At 40.9% G+C, this 12,772-nt stretch overlaps 1 protein-coding gene across 1 annotated transcript in view; it reads right to left on the bottom strand.

Moving 5' to 3' along the window:
* Positions 1-12,772, bottom strand: part of CAMK4 (calcium/calmodulin dependent protein kinase IV) — a gene marked incomplete at its 3' end in the record, with an annotated part of 231,581 nt that overhangs the window by 5,081 nt on the left and 213,728 nt on the right. The window contains exons 8-9 of the mRNA XM_082621912.1: positions 5,668-5,743; positions 578-704 (exon numbers count right to left, since the gene is read on the bottom strand). Coding sequence (XP_082478038.1) covers positions 578-704; positions 5,668-5,743 — 203 coding nt within the window. The remainder of the gene's footprint in view (positions 1-577; positions 705-5,667; positions 5,744-12,772) is intronic.

The raw sequence follows: 12,772 nt of genomic DNA on the forward strand, positions 1-12,772 counted from the left end.
TGGGCCATCTCCCTAGAGGGTATGTGTTTCCTGAATGCAAACAAACTTCAATGTTACCTGAAGTGAGAAGCCAAGTAAAACCAACAAAAAACCCAACAAAACGTACAGTGTAACTTGTATAATGATAATCATGCACGATGGGATTTGTGTTACTATCAGGATATTTTAATAAGTTTGAACATTTCAAGAAGCAATGTTGTTTTATTCAAAGTATAACTAATCTAGGTGATAGCAAGCCATTTTAAAGCAGAATTCTTCTGTGTAAATTATGTTTGGATTCACTCAGCATAGCTGTCTTCATAAGCAAGGTTCTGCATTGACTAGATGGTAAAAACTCATTAATTAATATGCCATAATTTGTGATAATTCAGCTAGAGATGAATCAAACATATCTTTTTCATTATCTATAAGGAAAATGCATTCGTGTGCATTGTTTCATTAAAAATACTTTATAATTAAAAAGAAATAAGCTATTAAGAGGGGTTGATTTAAAAAATGGCACTGCCCATTAATTAGATAAAAATGAATGCAAAGGATTTTATTTCATTTTGCTTCATTTTGTTTTGGTCACACTTACCAAATCCTTGGCATTTAGAGATACTTCATCCCACCAGGGGGAGATAAAGTAATATTCACAGTTCAGAATTCTCCTAAACATGAACTGATCGCCTCTTTCATCATAGAATGGTTCAAATCCACAAAGTCTAGAGGGACAAAAGATAGAGAATAAAATGTCTTTAAAAAGCCTAAGCATATTTCACCAATTTTTTGCAGAAATTCAAGACTGTCCTTTTTCACAGCTTTCTGTTATGAATGTAATCGCTCAGTTTAAGTAAGTAATCACCTTCTTAAAATTCACTTTTGATTATATAAACACACAGTCATGTCTTCAGGAAGTAAGAATAGATACAAAACCAATTTAAGATTTCTACAAAAAGTTATAATCATATTAATAATTATGACACAAAACAACAATAATAGCTAACACTATTATAGGCATTATGCTATAGTGCTATTTCCATGGATTTTTTTTTTTTTTTTTTTGCGGTACGCAGGCCTCTCACTGTTGTGGCCTCTCCCGCTGAGAAGCACAGGCTCCAGACGCGCAGGCTTAGCGGCCATGGCTCACGGGCCTAGATGCTCCATGGCATGTGGGATCTTCCCGGACCGGGGCACGAACCCGTGTCCCCTGAATCGGCAGGCGGACTCTCAACCCCTGTGCCACCAGGGAAGCCCTCCATGGATTTTTTTCCACCAGGAATTGAGAAGATAGATTGACTAGAATTCCAATTGATTACAAAACAGAAAAGTTAGGATTTTGAGAATAAAAAGGTTAAAAGGTGTTTTTTTTTTTTTTGCGGTATGTGGGCCTCTCACTGTTGTGGCCTCTCCCGTTGCGGAGCACAGGCTCCGGATGCGCAGGCTCAGCAGCCATGGCTCACGGGCCCAGCTGCTCCGCGGCATGTGGGATCTTCCCAGACCGGGGCACGAACCCGTGTCCCCTGCATCGGCAGGCGGACTCTCAACCACTGCGCCACCTGGGAAGCCCGAGAAAAGTTTTTAGTTGTTTTTATTCAGCCCTTTTCACTTGAATTCTTCCATAGAGATGAATAAAATATTCGATTTCCATCCCATTCCAGTTTGGATTTCAGAGTGAACAAACACAAGAGCTAACACTATTGTCAGGGAATGGCCTTTTAAAACTTACTACAGTGAGCAGCTGCAGCCAGCAGAGGTGAGCAGCCTAGCGTTAGCTCAACCTGGTAAGTGACCCTCACTTTTGCACATCTTAAAGACATCTCACTATGTTCACCTTCATCTTCCGTCACGGGTCAGCATAAAATGTATGAGAAAAGTGGAAGAAAAGAAACAGAGAACCATCTCTGGCATCCTAAAGAGAGAGAGGAAAAGTGAGTTGCTGGTCTGGGACCACCAAGCCTCTACTGTTTATAAGTGGGTGGAGGTACTGAAATCACTAAAGACCAAAAGGGAACTATTTTTTTAAAAGTCCCTGCTAGGGCATGTGTTGCATCTGACAAGGAATGAAGGAAAAAGAATGAAAAACATTTCCCCAAATTCTTCCTTCAAACTGGCCAGGTTGCTGCTGAGAATGAAACATTCCAGTGCATCCTAATGTAGTGAGTTTCTAGGAAGAAGCAATTTCTCATGTTCTTTTGCTCAGGGAACATCCTGTTGGGAGAGTCTTTGTTTCTTTCAAATATTGTGGAGCCAGCCAGGAAAAGGCAAGGCTCAGGGAGTGCTGAGGCCTGGGCTGTGCATCCTCCCTCTCCCACTGCAGCAGTCCACGCAGAGAATACTGCTCCAGCAAAAGGAGAGAAGGGAACACAGGTCCACACGTTGCCAAGGAGGCAGTTCAGCCTCACCTGGCCCTCCTCTGCCCTCCAAAACACTAGAAAAACATAGCCTGTTGTTGGCTAGTCATGGAGAAATTGGTCAACTTTCCAGGCTTAGTTTAGGGAACTCTTAATGTTTCCCCTTCTGGAAATCTAGAGAGAAAAATGATAGTTCAGAAGGTACAGTACTCAAATGCCTTTCTTTCCTCTCAGTCATGTCAGCAAGTCTGTGCATTGGTAACATAGGTAAAAAGTTTATCTCATCAGCCTGAAATGTCAAAAATGGAAGAAATGTGACAGAGAGCAGCACGCATGTGTGCACGAGCACATAGACACACACAAAGAGTAAGAAAACCCTTTAGAAATGGAAATATTTGAATGCTGACAATGACAATTTAGGAGGATATTAGGATTATAAGGCCTGAAGTGTGACTGTATTACACAGGGTAGCTCCAAGCCATTGAGCAGAACTATATTGTTGAAAGCTGAAGGAGAGAATTTGAATCTCTGATGTTATCTGATTCTGATTTTGACCTGAGAACTGTAGTAGTTAGTTGCTTTTGTCTGTGGGGACAAAGGGTTTTAGTTTAACGCTTTAAACCAAAGAGAGGGACCAGAATTCTTGTAAGAAACAAAATGGCCTTTATTTCCAGGCTTTATTTCTGTCATCCTTAGAAATAGCAAGGTCATAGCACAAAATAGCCTGGTGGAACTCTTAATAATAATAAAGGAGGTACATAAGCCCAATGGCACAATCCACTAGAGAGAATGTTCCAATGAATCTTGCGTAGTGAACTTCATCAATTTTTAATGAACTACAGATTAAATAAAAAGTCCCTAGGCTTAGGGGCTGACATAAGTTGGATCAGAACTAAAGGATATTAGGGGCTTCCCTGGTGGCACAGTGGTTAAGAATCCGCCTGCCAATGCAGGGGACACAGATTCGAGCCCTGGTCCAGGAAGATCCCACATGCCATGGAGCAACTAAGCCCGTGCGCCACAACTACTGAGCCTGTGCTCAAGAGCCTGAGAGCCACAACTACTGAAGCCCACGTGCCTAGAGCCTGTGCTCCGCGATAAGAGAAGCCACCTCAATGAGAAGCCTGGGCACCGGAACGAAGAGTAGCCCCTGCTCGCCACAACTAGAGAAAGCCTGCGTGCAGCAACGAAGACCCAACGCAGCCAAAAATAAATAACTTTATTTTTTTAAAAAAAGAACTAAAGGATATTAGTTGTGAGCAGCACTGTTATTTTAATTTTGGGGGCTGCTACCACTTATTCAACCAACACCTATAATTAATGGCCTTAAGTGAGCTAGGGGAAAGAAACTTGAGAGATTTTAAAAATTATTTTCAGGGTTACAATAAGACGTTTCTCAAATGGCCACAATTTTTTCTCTTCATTTTCCCATGTTAGTGACCATATCATGGAGTTTTACTCATCCCATATTTCAGTTTTTCAAGACAAATGTTACTAAATTTCCTACCTCCATCTCTGAGTTCTTACACATCCTCAATGCTTCAACCCCTCCCATCACATTTCAACACGAAACTCTAATTGGGTGGGCACATTTACATTTTAGGGGCAAATCTGGAGCATTATTTGTAGTTCGTTTTTCACTTAACATCACTAAGTATGATATGTCACCCACATAATTCAGGAGACAACATTCTTTCACAGCATAAAAGTGATCTTAAATGTAAGCTGAAGGGATTCTATGATGCGGCCTTAGGAATTCATTTTAATGAACTAATAAGCACTTGGTGGGGCAAACAAATTACCGAAAAGTTTTCACTTTCCTAAGAAAAAACATGGTTCCCTAGCTCTCCAAATTCTTCTCAAGCTTTAATACATCCTGGAAACACAGGGAATTGATCACTGAAAATATCTTTTGACATTACATAATAGCAGATGGCTATTTTATGGGCTGCTTTTAAAGATTTTTATGGTTCTTACTGACAAATATATCAATATAAACCCAGGTGAACTTAGAGTTTGCTAACTTGCTTGTGGGTTCTACCCTAGTTACCTTCTTCCTAGTCCATATTACCTAGACACTGCACTTTCTAAGATCACTATTAAATTAACCAAACCAAACCAAACCTCTTCCTACTATGGACTGAATTGTGTTCCCCCCAAATTAATATGTCCTAACCCCCAATGTGATGGTATTTGGAGATGGCGCCTTTGGCAGGTAACAGGGTTAGATGAGGTCATGAGGGTAGGACCTCATGATGGGACCAGTGCCCTTATAAGAAGAGACACCAGAGAGCTTGCTTCCTCTTTCTGCCTTGCGAGGATACAGTGAAAAGGCAGCTGTCTGCAAGCCAGAAGACAGCTCTCACCAGAACCTGACCTACTGGCACCCTGACCTCAGGCTTTCAACCTCCAGAACTACATTTCTGTTGTTTAAGCCACCGAGTCTATGGTATTTTGTTATAGCGGCCTGAGCTAATTTGCTTTCTTCCCCACCCTTCAAAATCTCTTTACAGATTTGAATATTACAGGTTCCAACAATTAACTCTGCAGTATCCTCTAATTGAAAACCAAATCTACTTGGTTTGAATTAAACTTTGGAACTCACTGATATCTTGCTTTTGTAGTTGTTCTACAACAGCCTTCCTCCCCAGATACTCTTCCATTGTTCTTGATTATTTCCCTTGTATTTGTCTGCAATTCCATCATCTCTTTGGCAAACTGAAACCCCATGTTTATTAGTGGACAGGAGCTCAGGAATGGAGTTGGGGATACCAGAGAGTGAGAGATTTAGCCCATTTTTTTTTCTACCAAAGAACAGGTTTCTCTGAGTTTAGGGTATTAAACTAAAGGTCCTTGAGAACTTAACAGATATAGAACCAAAACTGATAGCCCAAATGCATTTAAAACATTCCTGATAAGAAACATACCAGTTTGGGATTGCTTCAGAGATTAAACAGCCATTTTCCCCTTAAAAAGGAATAATTAATCATTTGGACAAGATGCACATAAATAAAATAAGTGCAAGTTTAATAGGTGGATTTGTTTCAGGCTCATTACTATCATCAAACAATGAATTGTTCCCCAAATCTGCTATACACTGCATAGCAGAATGAGACACAGCAAAGCCCTAGACAGAAGTTCTGGCCCCAAGAAAATTACAAAATAAAAAGCAATGCTCATTTTCTGAAAATTCCATCAGTAACTACACTTAGTATGTCATAGAAAACCACAAAAAGTCAAAAAGGAATCTTGTTTTTTATGAGGACTATGAGTGACTAGAAAATATTACAGCAAAGGCAAACAGTATGCTTAGAGATTGCTTTTCTTCACTTACAAGATGTAGGTGATTATTCCTACAGACCACATGTCCACTTCAGGTCCATAGGCACAGCCTCTAAGAATTTCAGGTGCTGCAGAAAGAGTGAAAACTGTATTAAATTACAGTTTAAATTCAATATTCAAATTTTAATAACAAGCAATAGGGAAGAAATGAACTCGTCAACAGAAGCTTCAGAACAGTTTTATAACCAATCTTCTCTCCCCAAACCAAAGTATGAGTCTACAAATTCTTACGTCTATTTTAGTGGGAGACATTATAGTCTCCTCTGTGTTTGGGGTGCATAAAAATAAAGTTATTAAATGTAATATTCTACATCAGAACATCATGATACTGCTCAAATCAGATAGAGCTATATTTCTGCTACAAAGGGAGCTGTGTACATAGAAGAGAAATGAAAGTTTAGCATAGTAAGGGGAAAAAGGCACAATCATGCCGCCTGGGGTGTCCATGAATGTGTGTGTTTGACAACGTGCAGGGCAGGGAGCAGGGCAGACAGTGAGGGGACTGGAAAGTCTCTAGTACTGGAAGGTTGGAACAGGAGCTAGGAGGGGCCCTGGCACATGTCTCGGTGCTGAGAACTACACATAGGTCCTCAGAGAGCAGCTGTCCCCAGTCAGTTTGGGATTATGAACTGAGAAAGGGGGCTTCCCTGTGCGCAAGGAGGCTGCTCCTATCAGCCCTGCCCACCATTGTGAAAATGGAAGGTCTTCTCAGCCATTAAATGGCCTGGCCCGGTAGTATAGAATAGTGAGATCTTCCATGATTTTATTACCTTAGAGCCGTGAAAATGGAGAGTTAACTGGGTCTAACTGTTTGCACTGAGGATTAGAGGTGTTGTTTGTTTGCCTAACTAACAAAGGAAGAAAAGAAGTAAGAGCTCTACCCTCTACGTAGAAATAGGGCTCAGGTTTAGAGCCCAGAGTAGCCCCTTTCTATTTTGAACAAAAGTGCTGTCTGTAGGTGTCAGCAGGGCCCCTGAGGAAGGAGCTGATTGATGAATGCTGAGGGCTCCTTGAGGGAGGCCTTGGGGACAGGGGCACCACACTCCTCCTCCCCTCAGGGGGGCAGGAGAGCAGGATCCCTTGTCTATGCAGCCTGGGAATGTCAATATTGGTGGAGATTGTCAAAGTGAGCTCCTAAAAGAAGCTGTTCTCACGGGACTCTGAATTTAATTTACAGGAAGGAACACAGCAGATTTTCCACTGACGTCTTCCCATTCTATCCCCTTCTCTCCATTCTTTTCCAACCAGAATATTCTCTTCATATTTTATGTAGAAACTGTGTTACATAAAATATAGGAGATGAAGAGCCTGTGTAATGATTATGTGCATTCTAGCACTCTGAGAAGCAATTCAGCAAGATGCACCCATTGAGGAACTGGATCTGGGGCCAAGAAGTTTTTCTCATCTATGAGCAAATTATTCCTAGAATATTTTCCTTTTAAGAGTTAATTAACATAATTAAGAAAAACGCACGCTCAAAGCCAACACCATTCTTTCTGTCAGGTTGGCTTCCGTTTCTAGAGCCATCTGTACCCACAGACAGTTCCTTTGGGCCGCAGCAGCCCCCGCACTGAACTCCTACTCGAAAATGCTTTGCTCATCATAGTGCAAAGGGAACTGAGGTTCAGCTGCCACTTTCAGAAGGGCTGCTACTGTCAGGGAGCTGAACACATGCATATTTGGCATGCACAGTTAGTACCATATGCCCTTCCCCACTCCAGGTATCCACATCCATGAAGCGTTAACAAGTCTCACACTGACATTTCAACATAAACACAGAGATATGTTGGGGACAGTCTTACATTTCCTGGGTCTTGGTTTTTACCTCTAGTAAATGAATTGAACTAGCTAATTTCCAAGTTTACTTTGAGTTTTAGCCGCTGTGATGTACGTAAAGGGATAGTTATTAGAGTTTAAGCAAGAAGAGAGGACAAGCACTCCTGCTACAGAACCTGCTGAAATCCCATCCCTCCCACTGGAGTGCCTACTGTGTCTGCCGCCCTGCAGGCACCTATCCTGTCAGCTCCAGTGAAATGAAACCTCCCGTCCTGTACTGTGCAGAGGTCAGCACGCTGTCTGGAAGGTCAGGTGCTCTCTCAGGCCATCCTCCATAGCTCCCAGGCCAAGGGCCCCAAACGAAGTGAATACTATGGAACAAAAGCCTTTCTGAATCCGCTTTAGAGGGCATCTGGGTTTCTTACCTGATATGGCAATATCTGATCTCCCTTCACAGCACTGGGTGCAACCTGACTCTCCAAAGGCAATTTATTTCCTTGTAAGACCTTATGCTGCAATGTGAGTAAACTGGTGGTGTGAAAAGCTAGACTTTCCATAGTGAGGTTAACTGAGACGAAGGGAATATAGAACATTTTTCCCCTCCATAATAAATTCCTCTTAAAAAGAAATTTTTTCATGAATTTATCCTATTGAATATTTACTAATCCTAATATAAAATTTGGGTGAAACACGCCTAAATTCCTAGACACAATTAGATACCAATTCACAGTAACCTTTAAATATTTTCACTCATCAGTTAATATGACCTTGACTTCAGAAGCAGCAGAACACACCCTTGTAATCTATCTGAACCCTTTCCAAGAGCCGAAAGCTTTTCTAGAATACATTTCAGATGCTGGCACGCCAGCGCTTCAAGTCTCCTAGGTATCAGATGTCCTTGAAGGTAATTCTACAGATTTGTGATTTTCTTAGAGTGAGAAATAGTTGACTTACTTCCAATTCAGTCCAACAAAAGGCATCAACTAGTGCAACGACTAATGCTATAAGCACTTCTGGATGTCTTCATATACTTCCTTACCTCACTGCCCAAACAAACAAACAAACAAATGCAAAATGGGGGGATAAAACAATTCAAGGTGTAATACAGTTTTTAAAGATGTATTGTAAGTGATTTAGAATCATCTTTTCAGAAATAGTCAATAATCATTTATTGATTGTCCTGGCTGTCTTCTAAGTAGATCCAAGTTTTCTGCCACTTCCTAAAGTTATCTTATCATTTATGTTATTGCTCATTAAACACTAAATGCTACAGAACTCCCGGGACACTTCACACTCCAATATCTAACAATTGAAGGTACATATAAAGATTGGAATGAATTATGTTTTATTAAATAAAGTCACTGTAACTGAAAATGGTTCTAAGATAAGAAGTATCAGGTATAGCCTGTGACACACTGATTGGTGCTAGGTTTTCCCTCTTTTCCTAAAGTCCTAGGAGAAGAACAGAGGGATAATTTAGGTCACTTCATTTTGTCAAGGCCCTAGATGAGCTTTATGATCCCTTCCTACCTATGGAGTTAAAACTACAGAGTGGCATTCGTTATCAGAAGACTTTTTCAAACTACTGTTAACTGTTTTGAGACAAATCCAAGGGAGACTAAGGTGAATGAAATCAACAGGTTCACTCACTCACTCATTTAATAATTTAATTTATAATAAATTTAATAAATTAATATATCATGAACTATTTGTTAAGCACATGCTGTATGACAGATACTGTTGGGTGGTGCTGGGGAATAATGGGGAGTTACAGAGAACAAGTCTCCATCATCACGGAGCTTACAGTTTGGTGGGGGAGGTAGATGCTGATCAAGAAAACCATACGGGGACTTCCCTGGTGGTCTAGTGGTTAAGATTCGGCATTCCCAATGCAGGGGGCTGGAGTTCCACCCCTGGTAAGGGAACTAGATTCTGCAAGCTGCAACAAAGATGCCTGCGTGCCAAAACTAAGACCTGGCACAGCCAAGTAACTAACTAAATAGTTTTTTTTTTAAGTATCCTTTAAAAAAAAAAAAGAAGAAGAAGAAAGAAAACCATACGAAGAAACGTAAAGTGGTAACCGGAAGTGCTTGGAGGAAGAGTGTCTCTAATAGAGGGCTGACCTGGTCAGAAAGATGGAGAAATGTGATCAGAGAAAGCAAAGTTTAAACAGATGTAAAAGATCTAGAGAAGTTAACTAGGCAAAGGGGGAGAGGTAGTGGTTGAAAGAGACAGAAGAGGGTTCCAATGGAGAAAGCACACGTAAAGAGACCTTGCAGCAAGAAGGAACAAGGGGCCCTTAGGGAACCGGGGCAGTCAGTGTGGGTGGAGCGTAGCCAGTGTGCGAGGCCCGGGTGCATCCAGCGCCTGGGAGGCAGGTCCAGGCCAGACTGCAGATTCCACTAGGTCAGGGGTTTTTTTTTGTTCGTTTGTTTTTAAATTCTCTCCTACACTTTCATTTTAACCATTCAAAACATATGGGAAATATAGCCAATATTTTATAATAACTATAAATGGAGTATAATCTGTAAAAATTTTGAATCACTATTTTGTACACCTGAAACTAATATAATATTGTCAATCAACTCTATCTCAATTGCAAAATGGAAAAAAAATCTATTTTCATCTTAAAGCCTGAATCTGACTTTACAAAACTACTCCCCCGCCCTCCACAGCTGAGGGAAAAACACTGTGGAGCTTACACTGTAGAGGCTTATCTTAAATTCATGGTTTTCTGGGGGCCACAAAAATCCATGGCATCTTTAGCACAGCGTCTAGAAGTCTCTCTAAGCTTTGCCTCTGGGGAGTGAGCAGTTTGGAAGGAGGAAGGAGAGGGATTTATCTGCCAGAAGCAGAAGAGCAGTGTTTGGAAATTCTCTGCTTCTTCCCGGTTCCTAACTTGGCCTAGGAACCTGGAGGAGAATGCCTTCAGGGTAGCGTCCTATAGGTGGTAGCAAGTGCCCACAGCCGGGCAGACTCCAAACTTGTGCTTTTCTTAGCATATGTACCATGTGTGGTCCTTTGTGACGGTGTCACATACACTTGGCAAGAATGAGGCACAACCTTTTTAACATTGTCAAGTGCAATTTTTGCTTTGACAACAGAGAAGACAGGCGATGTCCCAGTGCTACATGTTATAACAAAGGTATGCAATGGATCAGACTGTGATACAGTTGAGATGCTTCCAGAGGGGGTTGCCTCTGGCTAGGAGCAGCCTTGTCACTTTACTACAGTGAATCTCAGAATACTGTCAATTCTTGCATGCCATGCTGTGGAAGCTTGAGAACGACAGAGGAGGCATTTGAAGCCCCTGTCACATTAGTTATTTATAACTTGCTCGTGTAGAGCAAGAAAAAAGTTTGAAGGATGTTTTGAAACACAAGTGATAGGCTCTTTATGTTCCAATATGCACCTTTTCTATTTTCCTTGGCTCTTGATCTTTTACACAGCAAATATCAGGCAATCCAACTCTCACCTGATGTTTTTCATTTTAGCTGTTAAAAAAGTCTTCCTTGCCACATGAATTGTATGACATTTCTCTTTGTATAAATCTTATAAATGGGTGAAGAAAGAGCCTGTTTATTTTCCTCACTTTACTTTTTAATTTTTTTAAATAATACCCTGAAGAGAAAATCAAATATGTGAGAACACCTAGTGCTTTCAGAAGAGGAAAAAAGAAACACGACTTATTTTAATTACCCTGTGAAAGTTTCATTTCTATGGAATTCACTTTTCTATGATTCCATTGAGCTCTCCCATCTTGGAGTAATCACTGTTTGTTCCAAATCTTAATCATACCAAGTCTCCTGGTCACTTTAAAGCTGTGATGGATGCTGGCTGAGGGACAGCAAAGGAGTGTTAACTGTTGAAAAGCTGCCTTTCCATTTTTTGTGGGATAAGGTAGAGTATAAATAAATAAACCATATAAATAAATTAACCCAACTCATCCTAATATTAACATTATGTAAGAATCTTTTTATATGATGTAGATATAAAGATATAAGATGCAGATATAAAGTAACGGACTTAGCATTCAAACTCTGTCTCATGTGTTAAGTATGGCAAATACAGTGTTTTTCTCCAAAGATGCTATACACATTACTGATAATTATCAATAATAATTCTTTTGAAACTTTTAATGTTTATCTTATGCATATCCTTCCTGTAGCAAACATTCTAAAATGGAACATTTTGTGGGTGTTCAGGGCCCAAATAATATGTTTTAAGCAAGTCTTCTACCCACTTGCCATCAATCACCTCTCCCTTTAGACCTCTTTTCCTCCCATCATTCCACCCTCACACATGTAATAATAGAGCTGAATCCTCACGGCATGTGAACTCTCCGGCACAGTTGGTTCTGTTCTTGAAGTAGTCTCTTACAATTATAAGGAAGTGGGCACAGAAAATGATTTGTGATATTGAGACCCAGAAGTTAAGGATTAACAGTACATTAAAAGATTGCCTCTACACTAAAATGAGCAAGAGAAGTGAGGGGATGATGTTGGTGACAATCTCTTTAGACTCAATTTTATCAGCCATCTCAGGCCAAAATATACTTGGTTAACTTTGATTTAACTGAGTGGTTGCCTAAACTTACTTTATACATATAGAATGTATACACAGATTTTGTGGTAATATTATTTAATACCATATGGGTGATGAAGAAATTTGTAGGACTCTTCCTCCCCTCTCCTTGTTGATAACCCTAAATCCCGAGAGACGAGTCAATCAGCTTTTATGACCATTTCCCAAGCTAGGGAGGCAGCCCCTTATATTGGTGACAGCTTTAGATGTTAGAACATTGTTTTGTGTGTATTGAGCCTCAAATCTGTGCTTTACAACATATATTCATGATTTCTTTTTTTTTTTTTTTGCGGTACGCAGGCCTCTCAGTGTTGTGGCCTCTCCCGTTGCGGAGCACAGGCTCCGGACACGCAGGCTCAGCGGCCATGGCTCACGGGCCCAGCCGCTCCGCGGCATGTGAGATCCTCCCAGACCGGGGCACGAACCCATGTCCCCTGCGTCGGCAGGCGGACTCTCAACCACTGCTCCACCAGGGAAGCCCCTATTCATGATTTCTAATTCTGTCTTGTGGAGCTTCTACTATTTGACAGTCTCAGTGATAATGTGGTTTCTTCTCTTCTCTCTGGCCTCCTAATGGTGATGTTGCCCAGGGATCAGTGGGGGTCATTTCCTTTTCTGCTTTGGTGAGGCTAGATAGTTTCATGACTTTAAATAGCATTTATATGTTGATAATGCCCACATTTATATTAACAGCCATGCCCTTGCTCCTGAATTTCAGACATATACACCCCTCTGCC

This window comes from Mesoplodon mirus (assembly GCF_964341445.2).
Source record: "Mesoplodon mirus genome assembly, chromosome: 5".
Lineage (NCBI taxonomy): Eukaryota > Metazoa > Chordata > Mammalia > Artiodactyla > Ziphiidae > Mesoplodon > Mesoplodon mirus.